This window comes from Protomyctophum bolini, assembly GCF_963924005.1.
Source record: "Protomyctophum bolini genome assembly, chromosome: 6".
NCBI classification, from domain to species: Eukaryota; Metazoa; Chordata; class Actinopteri; order Myctophiformes; family Myctophidae; genus Protomyctophum; species Protomyctophum bolini.
This window is the reverse complement of record NC_137867.1, coordinates 23578605-23592799: the sequence shown is the minus strand read 5'-3', so window position 1 is coordinate 23592799 and position 14195 is coordinate 23578605. Positions and strand designations below refer to the sequence as shown.

At 42.7% G+C, this 14195-nt stretch overlaps 1 protein-coding gene across 1 annotated transcript in view; it reads right to left on the bottom strand.

The window, feature by feature from the left end:
• The window catches only part of kntc1 (kinetochore associated 1), a 42969-nt gene that overhangs the window by 17604 nt on the left and 11170 nt on the right, over nucleotides 1-14195 (bottom strand). The window contains exons 22-39 of the mRNA XM_080766996.1: nucleotides 13515-13586; nucleotides 13262-13381; nucleotides 13000-13143; nucleotides 12798-12893; nucleotides 12549-12652; nucleotides 10148-10250; nucleotides 9870-10004; nucleotides 8567-8686; nucleotides 8164-8236; nucleotides 7627-7694; nucleotides 7103-7404; nucleotides 4828-5000; nucleotides 2266-2366; nucleotides 1065-1203; nucleotides 889-945; nucleotides 634-797; nucleotides 435-539; nucleotides 222-350 (exon numbers count right to left, since the gene is read on the bottom strand). Coding sequence (XP_080623122.1) covers nucleotides 222-350; nucleotides 435-539; nucleotides 634-797; nucleotides 889-945; nucleotides 1065-1203; nucleotides 2266-2366; nucleotides 4828-5000; nucleotides 7103-7404; nucleotides 7627-7694; nucleotides 8164-8236; nucleotides 8567-8686; nucleotides 9870-10004; nucleotides 10148-10250; nucleotides 12549-12652; nucleotides 12798-12893; nucleotides 13000-13143; nucleotides 13262-13381; nucleotides 13515-13586 — 2205 coding nt within the window. The remainder of the gene's footprint in view (nucleotides 1-221; nucleotides 351-434; nucleotides 540-633; nucleotides 798-888; nucleotides 946-1064; nucleotides 1204-2265; nucleotides 2367-4827; nucleotides 5001-7102; nucleotides 7405-7626; nucleotides 7695-8163; nucleotides 8237-8566; nucleotides 8687-9869; nucleotides 10005-10147; nucleotides 10251-12548; nucleotides 12653-12797; nucleotides 12894-12999; nucleotides 13144-13261; nucleotides 13382-13514; nucleotides 13587-14195) is intronic.

Sequence of the window (14195 nt, the reverse complement as noted above, 5' to 3'; positions counted from 1 at the left end):
AAAAGAACATACTTGAACAAACTTAATATTGCACTCCACTGTTTATAGATTTGAGGATTTCAACAATAAAACGACAAAAATAGCGTTATTTTGTCATTTAATTCCTGTGTGGTGTGATTATTTTTACTATGTTGTATGTGTTAGCATGTGAACTTGATCTATGACATAACATAACATTTAATTTCCTTTGTGTATGAAAAAACATAACCATTTCATCATACCAAGATTTTGCTGTAGTTTTGCCAGGTGCTGTCAATAATCTTCCAAAGTATTTTGAAGACTTCGGCCTTGGATAGAAGAGTGCAGAGTCCAATAGCCAAGTCACAATCCACCACTCTCCAGTTCAATACCTTCAAACAAAGGAATATATAGAAAGATAAAATAAAGTGACAAATTCTAATGAAAGCTTTTCACAAGATCACAGGTGAACTCACCTTGTTCAAGAGGCCCACAGCAACCACATTGAGAGAGGATAATGTTGTTTTCTGTAGATCTTGCACGCAATTATAGTACTGGAAAAGTTTGTCCTTACCATAAAGCTGAAAGAAAAAGGACATAATTCAATACCCATAGATATTTGTCCAGATGCCACAACATGTATGACCACAACTGTGATACTGCTGCATGTTATACCCGTGTGCTGAACTTAGGGTCCATTATGTTGGAAGTAACATGCTGCAAGCAGATGCCATAGGAGTTGACCAGTACTCTAAGGGCCAGCTCCAACTGACTGCACTCCTGTAGCATCTGCAACATGTTAGACAGGGGACCCAGGAGAGGCCTCAGGAAGTTTGAACCTATAGGAGGGACAGGTATGATCCAACATAAAAACTAAGGCTCACAACTTTTGCCAAGCAAAAAATACGGTAAGTAATTTTAAGTAGTTACCATCTGCAAAAGAACACTGCGACAGACAAGAGCAGTCCAACGGATAGAGCTTGTTATCTGCAATAAATAAATAAATAAATAAATAAATAATGGAACTCAACTGCATACCATCTAAATAAACCAGTTAACAATGTCACAAATCCAGGCACTAAAATGCAAAAATATATTTTGTTTACCTGGTGACACAGGCACCAAGCTGTTGGTGATCTCATACTGCACTGGTAGTACAGATACTGGGTCCAGAACAATGCAATCCTCTTTAAAAAGATCCTGGAAACTGGAATAAGCATCATTTTCTGCTTCCAATGTTGCATCCTTTGAACAAATGTACAATTTAAAACTATTAAAAACAGACTTTACTTTTTATTTAGAATGTGTAGATTTGAGCATGTAAAATGGATTGAACTTTGCAAGTACTACACACTCAAAAGTGTATAGTTCTTTGAGTTTGTTTTGGGGGGGTAGGCTTCATATTTGTGTTGCGATAAAATAAAGGTATCGACTTTAAAGATGTGGTGCCGTGATTTCCACCCTAAAACATGATCATTATATAAGGAAGAAGAACTGTTAAAAACAAACTAATACTGTACTTTTTTAATGTGGACACGCCCCCCCATTAAAGGAACACTTCACCACTTTTCAACCTATCTTCATAATAGAACCTCATTAACAATCATGATAAAATGGCACTTTTATTTCCTACTCGGTCTGTGTCTCATAGCAGGGCTGTGGGCAGTTCAGAAACCCGTCCACCAGTGACATCATCAATGAGGAATCCAAGCTAATAGAAACTTCAGGCTTTCTTGTTCTGATAAGTTGCAATGCGAAAATGGAAGCCATCGTTTTCATGATAATTAAAATCTTAACATTTTTGTAAAAAATATTGTTTAAAAATATTCTGCCTAACGATGATGTCACTGGTGGACGGGTTTATGAACTGCCCACAGCCCTCCTATGAGACACAGACACAGTAGAAAGAAATTGTGCCATTTTATCATGATTATTAGTGAGGACCTGTTATATGAAGATAGGTTGAAAAGTGGTCCTTTAAGTATGCCTGGTGGGTGGTGATGGGTGGTGATCCACCTGAACTGAAGTCGCCCCCACAGCTGTGGTTCTGTATGATAAAGGGGGAGGGGAGGCGATGATATTGGGATGTCACTATCACTGTTTTTGTGTGTGTGTGAGGGGTGTTAAAACCTATAACATGGATGCACAGATGAACGATGAATCAGTCTCGCCTGGACCTCCCGGTCCCTAGTGAAGGACCGGGAGGTCCATTAAACATTAGCAGTGAACACCACTTAAAGATCATGCAAAGGGCCAGGCCATCATTTGGACACAGTGTTGTAAGAAATTGGAGGCTGAGATACAGACCTTGGGTATGAAACCATAGTTGTCTGATAACTGACACTGATTGTAGACATCCACCGCTGTCCGTGTGCACTTACACAGCTCCAAACAATCCAGCAGGAGGTCTGAAACCATTTTCACATTTTCCTTTCAGGCATTATGTTTGTTAAAAAATGCTTAATAATTTGAGCACTAGGCATTTTCTGTAACCATGTACAGGTTTATGTCATGTACACATCTGTGTCTTTTTACCGGTTGCTTGAGAACAATATATTTATATCCAACAAAAGTTTGGAATTCAATTGCTCAGGTTCAGCTTCATTAATCATAATGTTGTGGGGTGTCACTAGGCAACCAGCCGCCAGGTGAGCATAGTAGTAGCCCAGACAGCCAGTGGGGAGGAGGCAGAACGCAGCCAAGAAGAACACGCCTATTCGGCCTCGTCATTGAGCAGACATACTATCCCGCCTACCTATTGGCTCAAGGCCAAGTGCACGCGCCTACACCACCTTCCAGGGAAGGTTAAAAGGGAAGGACTGACTACTTCTGCGCTCATTCCCCATTGACTACTGACAGGGACAGTTCGGGCATGCTTGGCGGTAAGCGATATCTCACCCATCCTCTCACACCAGGCATATCCACATTAATATGAGCGTCATAGTAAAAGTCTGTATTTCTCCTCCTCTATAGGTAACCCGCTGCCCTGGACGAATAGCGACGAGACTTCCACTTCCCCGGGGGAATATTGACACAGGGAAAGAAGTACCTGTCAATCCCGGGGACAGAGTGTGATCTATATATTAGGGCGCACTAAGCCCAGTTAGGGAAAAGGACCCTAACTAACCGCCTATCCTGCCCGTGTGGCGGGTGGCAGAGAAGAGGCGGAGTTCTGTTGTTTAAAGACATTTTTTAGTTTGCATTTAACTTATCCTAATAAACGGCCCAATATGATCTCGCCTTGTGTGTTGGTGTCCGCTCAGTGCTCACAATGTTAACACCAGGTGGTACAATGAAATGTACCATTGATCCTGTGTTAACTCGTTTATAATAGTGTTCCTTCTCTTTTCTGTATAACATATTTACTATACTAAAGGGTTGACAGTGTGTCCAGACTACACTGATATCAGTTACTTTTCTCTGAATAATAAACAAGCACAATCACAGAAACTCAGGTTAAGGCCTGGACTGCTAGCGTAGTCGCCCGGGCGCCTAGGCTGTTGATCCAGCCTGACATATTTGCTGCGTGTCACTCCCCATTTCTCTTACGCGTCAGTCTACTGTACTCAACATTCAATAAAATAAAAGGCAATAAAAGCCCCAAAAATATGAAAAAAATGAAACTCAGGTTAAGGTAGGCAAGTCTGGATGTGCCAATGACCTCCTCCTCATCCTCCTGGACTTGTCAGCCGCATTCGACACAGTCGACCATACCATTCTCCTCAACCGACTCCACTCCACCATAGGACTCACCGACACTGCACTAAACTGGTTCACCTCATATCTCACAGACAGAACCGAGCGTGTCTCCCTGGGAGGTGTTCACTCACGATCACACCCTGTCACCTGTGGTGACAGGGTCCAAGGTTCCGTCCTCGGTCCCACCCTTTTCACTCTCTACATGCTCCCCCCTGGTCGTTTCATCAGCCGGCATGGGATATCCTACCACTGCTACGCTGATGCTACACCCAACTCTACCTCAGGACTGTCCCACTCCCCTCTGCCCCCCTGTCGTCACCATCAACCAAACTGACCACCTGCCTTGAGGAGATGGATGACTGACAACTTCTTACAACTAAACAGCTCCAAGACAGAGGCCATTCTAATCGGCACCCCACACCAGGTCAAATCATCCCCAATAACCAGCATCACCTTCTCCACCCAGGACCTCCCCCTCTCACCTGTAGTCACCAACTTGGGTGTAAAAATGGACCCCCACCTGACCTTTAACCCCCACATCAAACACCTCTGCAAAACCTAATTATTTCACCTCCGAAACATAGCCAGACTCCATGCCACACTCACCCTGCCTGATGCAGAAAAACTTGCTCACGCCTTTATCTCCTCAAGGCTTGAGGCTTGACTACTGCAACGCACTTCTCACCGGGATCCCTAGCAAGAGCATCCAGAGGCTCCAGTACATCCAGAACAGTGCTGCTAGGATCCTGATGAGAGTGCGGAAATACGAACATATCACACCCATACTCCATTCCCTTCACTGGCTTCCTGTCTCCTTCAGGATAGAATACATGGTCTGCCTCCTCACCCATCAGTGCATCCACAGCAACGCCCCTTCCTATTTGAAGGAACTCATTGAACGCCCAACCTCCACCCGCTCCCTCCTCTCTGTAAATTCAAACACACTCAAAACCACAAAAACAAAACTCTGCACCATGGGGAACCGGGCCTTCTGCTCAGCTGCTCCTCGGCTGTGGAATGCCCTCCCTGACCACCTGAGAACCAATCCGTGGACGCTTTTAAAAGGGGACTTAAGACTTTTCTTTTTAACAAGGCATTTGGCTAGTTGGACTTTTAGATGCCCGGTGTACTTTCAACCTTTTAGCAGTATACTTGACCACAAAATTTTACCTGAGTGGCACACAGTTACAGCCTGACAGGCCAGGTTGTGGGTGACAGCTGGCAAGTCCAGGTCATCAGAGATCACCATGGGCGCATCATCATTTAACATCTGACACAGCCTCTGGGCAGCAGTGAACAGTACCTTTCCTGTACTGGGATTACAGTGGTGCTCATACAGCTCACTGTTAGGGTAGAATACAACAGACAAGACATGAGCCATTTCATTCAAAAAATCAATCATTAATAGTGAAGTCTATCACTAATCCACATTTCGCTCCCCGCCTGAAAAGGCCTTAAAAGAAAGCCTTATGTCAACTTCCCGTTGATTTTACTATTTGTAAACTTGCTTGTTTCACACTAGTAGGCCAAAATTACTAGTGTGAAACAAGCAAGTAGGCACTTGCAAAAAAAAGTATATATATAAGCAGAGCTCGCAAGTACCGCCGACCGCTACAAACTGTCAAATCTCAGCTTCTCTGTGAAGGAACGTTTGAAATGTTGAATTATTAGGTTTAGCTATTTGCTACCTACCTACTTTATGCATGTAAAAAAGTAGTATTATGAAGTATGGTACAAGTTTCTATCTATAAAAGAAATAGTTTTATCGATTTAGAATTATTCTGGATCCCTTTTTAGTTTCTCAAAGAAAAATAAATCGATATCCGATGAAAAAAAGGTGTATAAACAATCACGTATACAGTATAATTATTTTATTAATTATTTTAAATTGTCAATTGCTTTAAATGTACTTAATCTTGGACTATAGTGATATTAATACTAAATGACTCTGTGTATATGTATAATGTAATTTGTAAATTGATTAGCGGTATTGATTGATAATTTTATTAGACAATTAGATGCAAACAGTACAGGGTACAGTCAAGCACAGCATTGGTCCAAAAGGACGGTACCGAAGAAAAACCTTGCTGTCTCGTTTCCATTCGGGTCCCATGCACAAACAATACGTTTCTCAATCACACTAAATCTATATGTACAGGTTGGAATATAAATACATTAATAAAACATAAAAAAGGCCATTTGGAATTAGAACAATCGGTAGGAAATTGGCCGAGAATAGCACAATTTATTCTTTTTGTTTTTTTGTTCCGCCACTTGATCATGGTGTCCAAGGTGATCTTGGCGTGCGGAGATCTGCAAACTCAACACGGTGAACACGAATATAATAATATAAATGAGGGCTGAGGCTGATTCAATTTGCAAATAACGGTCCGTATGTAGGCCTGCTGCTGTGGATTAATTTGTTCCACAGCCTATTCTGGCATATAAATATCACCAGCTCTTTGTCAGTCAAAAGAGTTCTGTCCGTCCTTCTTTGTCTGTACACTTTTCTACAAGCGACACGTGGAACTGATTTCCACGCACGCACGGCTATATAAAAATGACAATATATAACTCTAATGTCGTATTTCGTCTGACTCTGAGCAATGTGCCTGGCTCTGGCTGTTATACAATAACGTGTTGTGTGTTGGTGAAGGTCTATTCTCCAGGCTGGGAAGCGTATTTGAGCGAGAACACAACAGGCTAGACTAGCCTAGTTAACTAGCCGTCTGTGTGTTGTGTGTTCTTTTTTTCCCTCCACCCCTCTTTTCTTTAAATCATAACTCGCTCATTTTTACTAAGTAATTTAATTGAAAACAGCCTTTGACTAAGAAAGGAAAGAGGTCGCAATATATTGTTTCCGTTTCGGGAGAAATAAAGTCATTGCATGACAGCGCTTTATCAGCTGGCAGATGAGCCATTTTCAGGGAGCCACCATGATCAAGTAGAGTGGGGGAGAAAGGGGGACGTCGGTCGATTTGGCCGAAATAGCCAGACTGAGTAGGAGTGAATTTTTTTCAGACATCCTAGTAATTTGTAAGTTGATTAGCGGTATATTGTGGTTACTTTGCGCCACTTTTGATGCGTATGCACCGTCCCAGCATATGACGTCAGGGTATAAGTGGTATAACTATGATGACGTAATGATGTGGATTAAAGGACCCAATGCCAGAGTGTGATTGGTTTTTGATGGTGACGTAATGACCATATGTTTTAGTGTCGGGAGGATTAAAGGTAATGCTCCTATGTATACATGTATGTAATCTGGCACCACTGCCGTATCAGGCACAAGTAGTCATTACGTCATTTGCTGGGGCGGTGCAACGAATATCGTCCTGGGCGAAACTAGTACCGGTACTTGCGCGCTCTGCTTGCGCAAGTAATTATATAGCAAGGACTAGCTTCTTTATCTTGATTCCTAACCACCCACACATGATTTTCTGACCTGAGGATCTTAAGGGCCGTATCCACCTTGCCCACCCCCAGGGCACGTAGGGCCAGGTCAGACCACAGCTCCGATTCTGTGCGCTGCAGTTGCCTTCCCAGACGACGCAGACCAGCTTCGGTTGAGATCGTCTTGGTCTTGCCATCAGGATCGTTGGCCACCACTGTGGTGGCCGTGACCATCCCCTTGGATAGACGACTATTGCGTGTGGTTTCGTAGGCAGTGATGTGATGCTCCTGGATCTGCTTTCGGACTTTGGGATCAGCATAGTTGGTGGGAGTGAAGAAGATATCAAAGTCCTCCTGGAATGTGTAGAAATGAATTTGTAATATGACAAATTTCATACACAAGGGCTCCTAGATGCAAACGGTTTAGGAAATGGTTACATTTATTGGTTCTCAAAATGCATTTTGTGCTCAATCACGAAGAGTTATGTATATAATATACATTTGTGTACAGTAATACAGCCGTCTGGCCTGGCAGAGACTCAAAGATTATGTTCGATTAAAAGAAGCTTACAATACCTGTAGGTTGGCGATCGCCTTAAACATGATTAGATTGTTCTCACACTCCAGGCTTTTAAGTGTATCAGCTGCAGGGAATATGAAAATGTAGGGTCAATGCATACAGTACAGCATAGCATTTACATTAATTTAATTATATAATTTTGAAGTAAAAATAATCACACTGTGTGAAATGAGGGGCGCTCTTGTCATCTTACATCAATTTATGTTAGTGGACATTTGACATTGCTACATAAGGTGGTCCCTTATTGGCTAGCACTCCCACAAACATGTGATTGGTTAGCCGATTTGCTACCCCTTCAATGTCAATGGCGTTAAATGTTTTGATGTTTAATTTACGTTATATTTAGTCAAATTCTGATGTAATTTCTCTGTTCATTGTCAATGGCAAATATTGAGGGGACAAGATTTAACGAACATTTGACCTGAATTCCCCTTTCATTGTCAATTGCAAATCTTGAGACGTGTGGAGACAAAATCTGTTTATAGAAGGGGCGCCCCTTAAAAATGGCATTATAATAAAGGTAGACTACTTACATATGTGGTTGATCTGCATGTATTTCAATGCTTCCAACATCACTTGGGCAATAACCATTTGATGCTTCTTGTGCTGTTGAAGAGACATTTAAGTTGTATGAATGATTTCACACAGTATTGGCTCCCTGCTCACTATTTACAGACCCTATGTTTTCTGTCCGACTGATTGTTGGTGGTGAAAATCAACCAGGTAAATAATAAATGTTCTACATGCGTTTTCCTTAAACAAAATATATCTATTTTTTTCTGGAATGCAAAAACAAATACAGAATGTGAAAATGCTGATTTGCAGCATTAATGTTACTGATGTTTTTTTATCTTAAAAAAGGACAGAAAATACACCAAAAACAGCATTAAATAAACAAGTCATAGAATCTATATGCAGGCAATGACATCTGCCCACCTCATGGGATATGTGATCTTTGTCCTCCAGCTGGAGTCTAGCCCAGGTTGTAAGGCGATCTATCACACTCTCCAACTCTGCAGAGGACAGCTTCTTCAGGAGAGTCATGCATGCCTCATTCTGCGAACAACACACCCTTTTCTATTAGATACTAGCTAACCTTGCATCACCAGGCTCTCCACACAGCTTAAATCCTGGTTTTCGTTCCAAATTGACTGCGAACAATGTTATGATTCATCCCATATACAGTCAGTATTAGTAAGTCTGTGTACTGAACTTGAGATACAGTGTACTTCATAGGTTACAGTGCAGCTTGCATTGTGCTTAGGGATGTACCGATGAGACATTTTGACCGATATCCGATATAATTAATTTCTGTTATGGCCGATAACCAATATTACCGATGTCGATACGATCTCATTCTGTATTGAAAAATTATACTAATTTTGTTCATTCTGAAAAATACATGTAACAGGGTATCTGCACTGCAGGCTTAGGCAATTCAGATTTAACTTTAATACCTTTATATTAATATTGTGAGCTTGTAGATCTGTTCAAGCAGTTACTTTGGGCTGATTAATTCATCGGTCTGATTGATTAATCAAACCGATGCCGATTAATCTAAAGACATCTAAAATCGGCCGATACCGATGTGTTTGCCGATTATCACTAATTGTGCTTGATAGCGAGATGTTTCTCTGTCTGCATTGTACTGTCTTGATATGTGAGGCATCCTGTTAGGTGGCACCCATAAGGGCCGCCTGGTATGCCGACAGTAAGGCTAGCCGTGTACATCGTGAGGTCAGCCTTGAACATCATGCCACGTTCCTACTTCCTATGTAGTGCATCTTCATATCTTACCGTCTCGTTTCTATGATTCAGCACTATAAATATCTGTGTCTGTCTAATAAACCTGGTTTTCGTTCAAAATTGACTAGCTGGATACAGTCTAGGCCACAAATTCCCCTATTAATATCCATATCTGGTTGGGAACAACAATGTTACCTCCTGGAGGAATGCCCAATATACCGGTAGTAGCACAGTTTAGCCAGTTGCTATGAATGACTGTTTGAATAAAACAGACATACCAATCAAAATATACCTGCTAAAGAATTTAAAGAAACAGATTCTTAAGATTTCAGACGATTATATGGCTCTTCCAAGTGAATTCGTTTTGGGAGCACAGGCTTCTCATTAGACAAAATCAGAAAACTGTACAACAACTTCATCACAGTCAGGCTACAAGGCCACAACTTCTGATAAAAACAAAAAAACAAATAAAGATCAATAATGATTAACATACCTTGCCTTGGCCAATCAGCTGGATGAGATACAAATAATGTATCTGGGAAGTTGTAAGTTTGTACGCTTCAGCCAACTTAATGGAGTCATCTAAAGACGATGGTAGATCTTGCTTTATTATGTATTGAATCAATGTCTAGGGAAATAAAAATCACAGTCATTTTATGGATTCAAGTGGCTGTCATCGTACCAGAGTAACTTGCGTTACATGAATGGGTAACTGGATGAATAAATAATGGAATGGCTAAGTCACTAAATTGACATGTAAATCAATCATACCATAATTTGAGAGTTGGAGGAGAGGTTGTAGTTACGAATCCCATAGCCTCGGAGTAGTTTCCTGATCTCCATCAGACCGTAACTCTCCTTCAGAAGCTCTTGTCTGGAGATAGTAAAAAAAATCAAAAAATCAAAAAATCAAAAATCAAATCAAACCAATCTTTATTTATATAGCATGTTATAACACAACCAGAGTTGACCAAAGTGCTTCACAACAAAAGATAAAAACAGAATACATCAAGCATAATAAGAAAAACAGAATATAGAAACCAGCGAGAGACATGGATAGTACTGTACAGGAGTGCCTAAATAGGTTAAAATCAGTTCACATTGAAAGCCAGGGAAAAAAGGTGGGTTTTAAGAAGATTTGAAAATGTCAATGGTTTGGGCAGCTTTAACATGGGGGGAGGTTGTTCCAGAGCTCAGGGGCTGCCACCGCAAAGGTACGGTCGGTCACCTCTTGTTCTGAGGGTTGGGGTTGTTGGCACGGTCAGCAGTGACTGGTCCGCAGACCTCAGAGCTCTGGTGGGGTTGTGGCGCTGTATGAGTTCGGCCATATATGGGGGGGCCAGGCCGTTGAGAGATTTAAACTTGGTGAATAAAATAATCTTAAAATCGATTGATGGGAAGCCAATGGAGTGAGATTAAGACGGGTGTGATATGGTCATACCTTTTGGTACCGGTCAGGAGGCAGGCAGCAGCATTTTGTACTAGTCGTCTGAGACAGGATTGGGTGATACCATAGTACAGAGCATTGCAGTAGTCTAGTCTTGAGGAGATGAATGAATGGATGTTTCGAATTGTTTGGGGGGAGGTAGGGTTTGATCTTGGCAAGTAGGCGTAGGTGGTAGAAGCTAGTTTTAACAACTGAGCTGATCCGTTTGTCGAAGTTGAAGTGGTGGTCTAAAATAACGGCAAGAAATGTTGCACTGGTATGGATATTGGATGTACGTAAGGGGGCCGAGGTTGTTGACAGAAGGGATGGGGTGTTGGATGTAAGGGGGCCGAGGTTGTTGACAGAAGGGATGGGGTGTTGGATGTAAGGGGGCCAGGTTGTTGACAGAAGGGATGAGGTGTTGGATGTAAGGGGGCCAGGTTGTTGACAGAAGGGATGGGGTGTTGGATGTAAGGGGGGCAGGTTGTTGACAGAAGGGATGGGGTGTTGGATGTAAGGGGGCCAGGTTGTTGACAGAAGGGATGGGGTGTTGGATGTAAGGGGGCCGAGGTTGTTGACAGAAGGGATGGGGTGTTGGATGTAAGGGGGCCGAGGTTGTTGACAGAAGGGATAGGGTGTTGGATGTAAGGGGGCCAGGTTGTTGACAGAAGGGATGGGGTGTTGGATGTAAGGGGGCCAGGTTGTTGACAGAAGGGATGGGGTGTTGGATGTAAGGGGGCCAGGTTGTTGACAGAAGGGATGGGGTGTTGGATGTAAGGGGGCCAGGTTGTTGACAGAAGGGATGGGGTGTTGGATGTAAGGGGGGCAGGTTGTTGACAGAAGGGATGAGGTGTTGGATGGAAGGGGGCCAGGTTGTTGACAGAAGGGATGGGGTGTTGTCCAACAAGTTTTGGACTTCATGTAATTCATCCACATACAGGTATACGGTTAAACAAAATGTGATGGACCAAGGGGTGCTCCTCAAAAACATACAGCAGGAAAAGCATCATACCACAGAAGAAACCCTGACATTGGAGCCCCCCCAAGTGCTACTGTATTATCCGGGGCCCCCTTCTCCTCTCCCCGAATACCCACAACACAACAGTGATACGCCTAGTCATCACTGACGATGATTGATGATCTAATATTGCTATAAGTAAGTGGTAATGAAAGCACAGCAAAGCCTCCATTTTCTCAGGGGAGGTCCAACGGCCATTCTACAGAGGTACCACCTCTAAACCATCAGTTGGATTGTTGCAGAGGTTCATGCGAACAGGTACAAGGTGGAAAGTGGAAGGTACACAGGTAACTTAACAACTTTATACAGATATATATATATAATTATGTTAATATAGGTTTATAACCTAGAAGAACCCTGCACATAGCACCAATAAGTGCTTCTATTCTATCATTATTCACTTACTCTTTTCCTATAATTTCCTTGTTCTCCTTTTAAAATCAATCCCGTCTGTTATTCTATACTATAATACACAGTAATTCAGTTTAGTTTTGGAAGTGGACTGGGATGGATGGGCAGGAGCTTCTATTAAGTTAACATGGAAAAGGTTAGTTCAAAACTATGAACTCGGACCAGTTAATTAACTATTTTAAATTGTGTGAAGTTAACTTTGTGTAGCTCTTTTACTTGTGAACTTGAAAAGGTTTGGGACAGTAAACCATCCACCATCTAGTGGCTACTTGCACATTACTACAAAATGACATGCAGAGTGCATATAGGTGACATACTTGGGTCCCTCCATCTCCAGGTACTGCTGCACCAGCGTCTCCACCACTTCACTCCACGGCACCACAGCCTTCTGCATGATCTCCAGTACAGCATCCACCATAAACTATACACAATACAGAAATTGTAACAACTTCAAATGATGGGAGATTGGGACTTCATTTAAAACTTTATCAACTGTTTTAATAATTGTCATGTCTTGTTGAGGCCAAAAAGATGTTTCCTGTTCATATGTGGTAACAAGAACTCACGTCAGTGTCAGTCATGCATCCCAATACAGACACTGCTTTAGCCTCCCACTCTGTAAATAGGGTTGTGGTCTGTGAACTGCAGCGCTCCAGCAGATCCTAAATCAGTTTCAAAGAGAGAGAAGCAAAATGTTATCTCTTCACTACAGCAAAATCATTTTGGCAATTTGGTGTGTGATGTTTTTTTCCTATGGTAGGTCAATACCTTGATATACTGTAGGAGCAACTCGTCAAAAGGAATCTGATGTTCTAAGCAATATGGCAGGATGCTGCTCTCCACTGCGGCGGGAATGAGCTCTGGAGCCGGCACCTTATCCAGCATGAAAAACACCACATTCCGAACACTTCCCTACCAGATTCACCGGGAAGATGAACAGAGATATTAGTAAACAATTCAAATTCAAGTCCCTGCTCTTTGTGGAAGAGATTTCATGACTGCAAGTGAAATGTTTCATTTACACACACACCTTCTCAAACACAGAGAGAGACAGTCGGCAGTTGTACATTCTATAAAGGTCCAACAGCTGGTGCAGGCTGGAGACCAAGGATTTCAGGCTCTCTATTTCTTCTGCTCCATAATAATCATCCTGAAAAATGAATTTGAAATATGACTATGTCATATGCTACTCTCTGCCAATATGTGCAGCATGTTACCATCCTGTCCACAAATATGATATGAAATTTGTATTGTAAGCGGAACAGGGGGCGAAGTAATCTTACACACTGCATCCACATCCATAAGGAGGGCAGTCCGAGCTCTGCCATGTCAAGTCCATTCTGTGGCCAGGCTCCCTGGAAGAACAGGATATATTGATGACTTAGTTGATTTCAACATTTCACACCAACATTCATCGGAATATTAATATTATATTACAATATGCTTGGCTGGACTCATAGGACTATGTCACAACCAGGTATAGCCTGGTGACCACCGTAGAGACGGGTGACAGCCGGAATGTAGACAGCACCCAGGTGAGCAGTATGGGTTAGCGCCCCAGCCTGTGTCCTCCCAACAGGAGGAAGCCCAACAAACCCTCTGTGAGGCCTTTAGGAGGGCCATTCAAGCAGCAAGCGGAGCCCTAGGCACCACCTTCTCGGTCAGGTGGAGTCTGCGGAAGAACCATTGCCCACCACTCATGAATTAAGTGTCTGGTGCTGGGACTCTGGTGCAATGCACAGGTCCTGGGCCTGGTGAGAGCAGGCGTGGACCTGGTGAGACGTAGGAGGGGCCCGGACAGGAGTCAACCCACAGAGCCTAGTCCTTCCATGCACCAGAAGCGTACCTCCCAGCCCTGGCAGAGTTGTTCTGGAGTAGTTACAACGCCCCTGGTTTTGCCCTAGTGGGACTGATTGAGGGTAGCTACTGTAACGTAAGTCGGGACTTGATCACCCCGGCTGGGT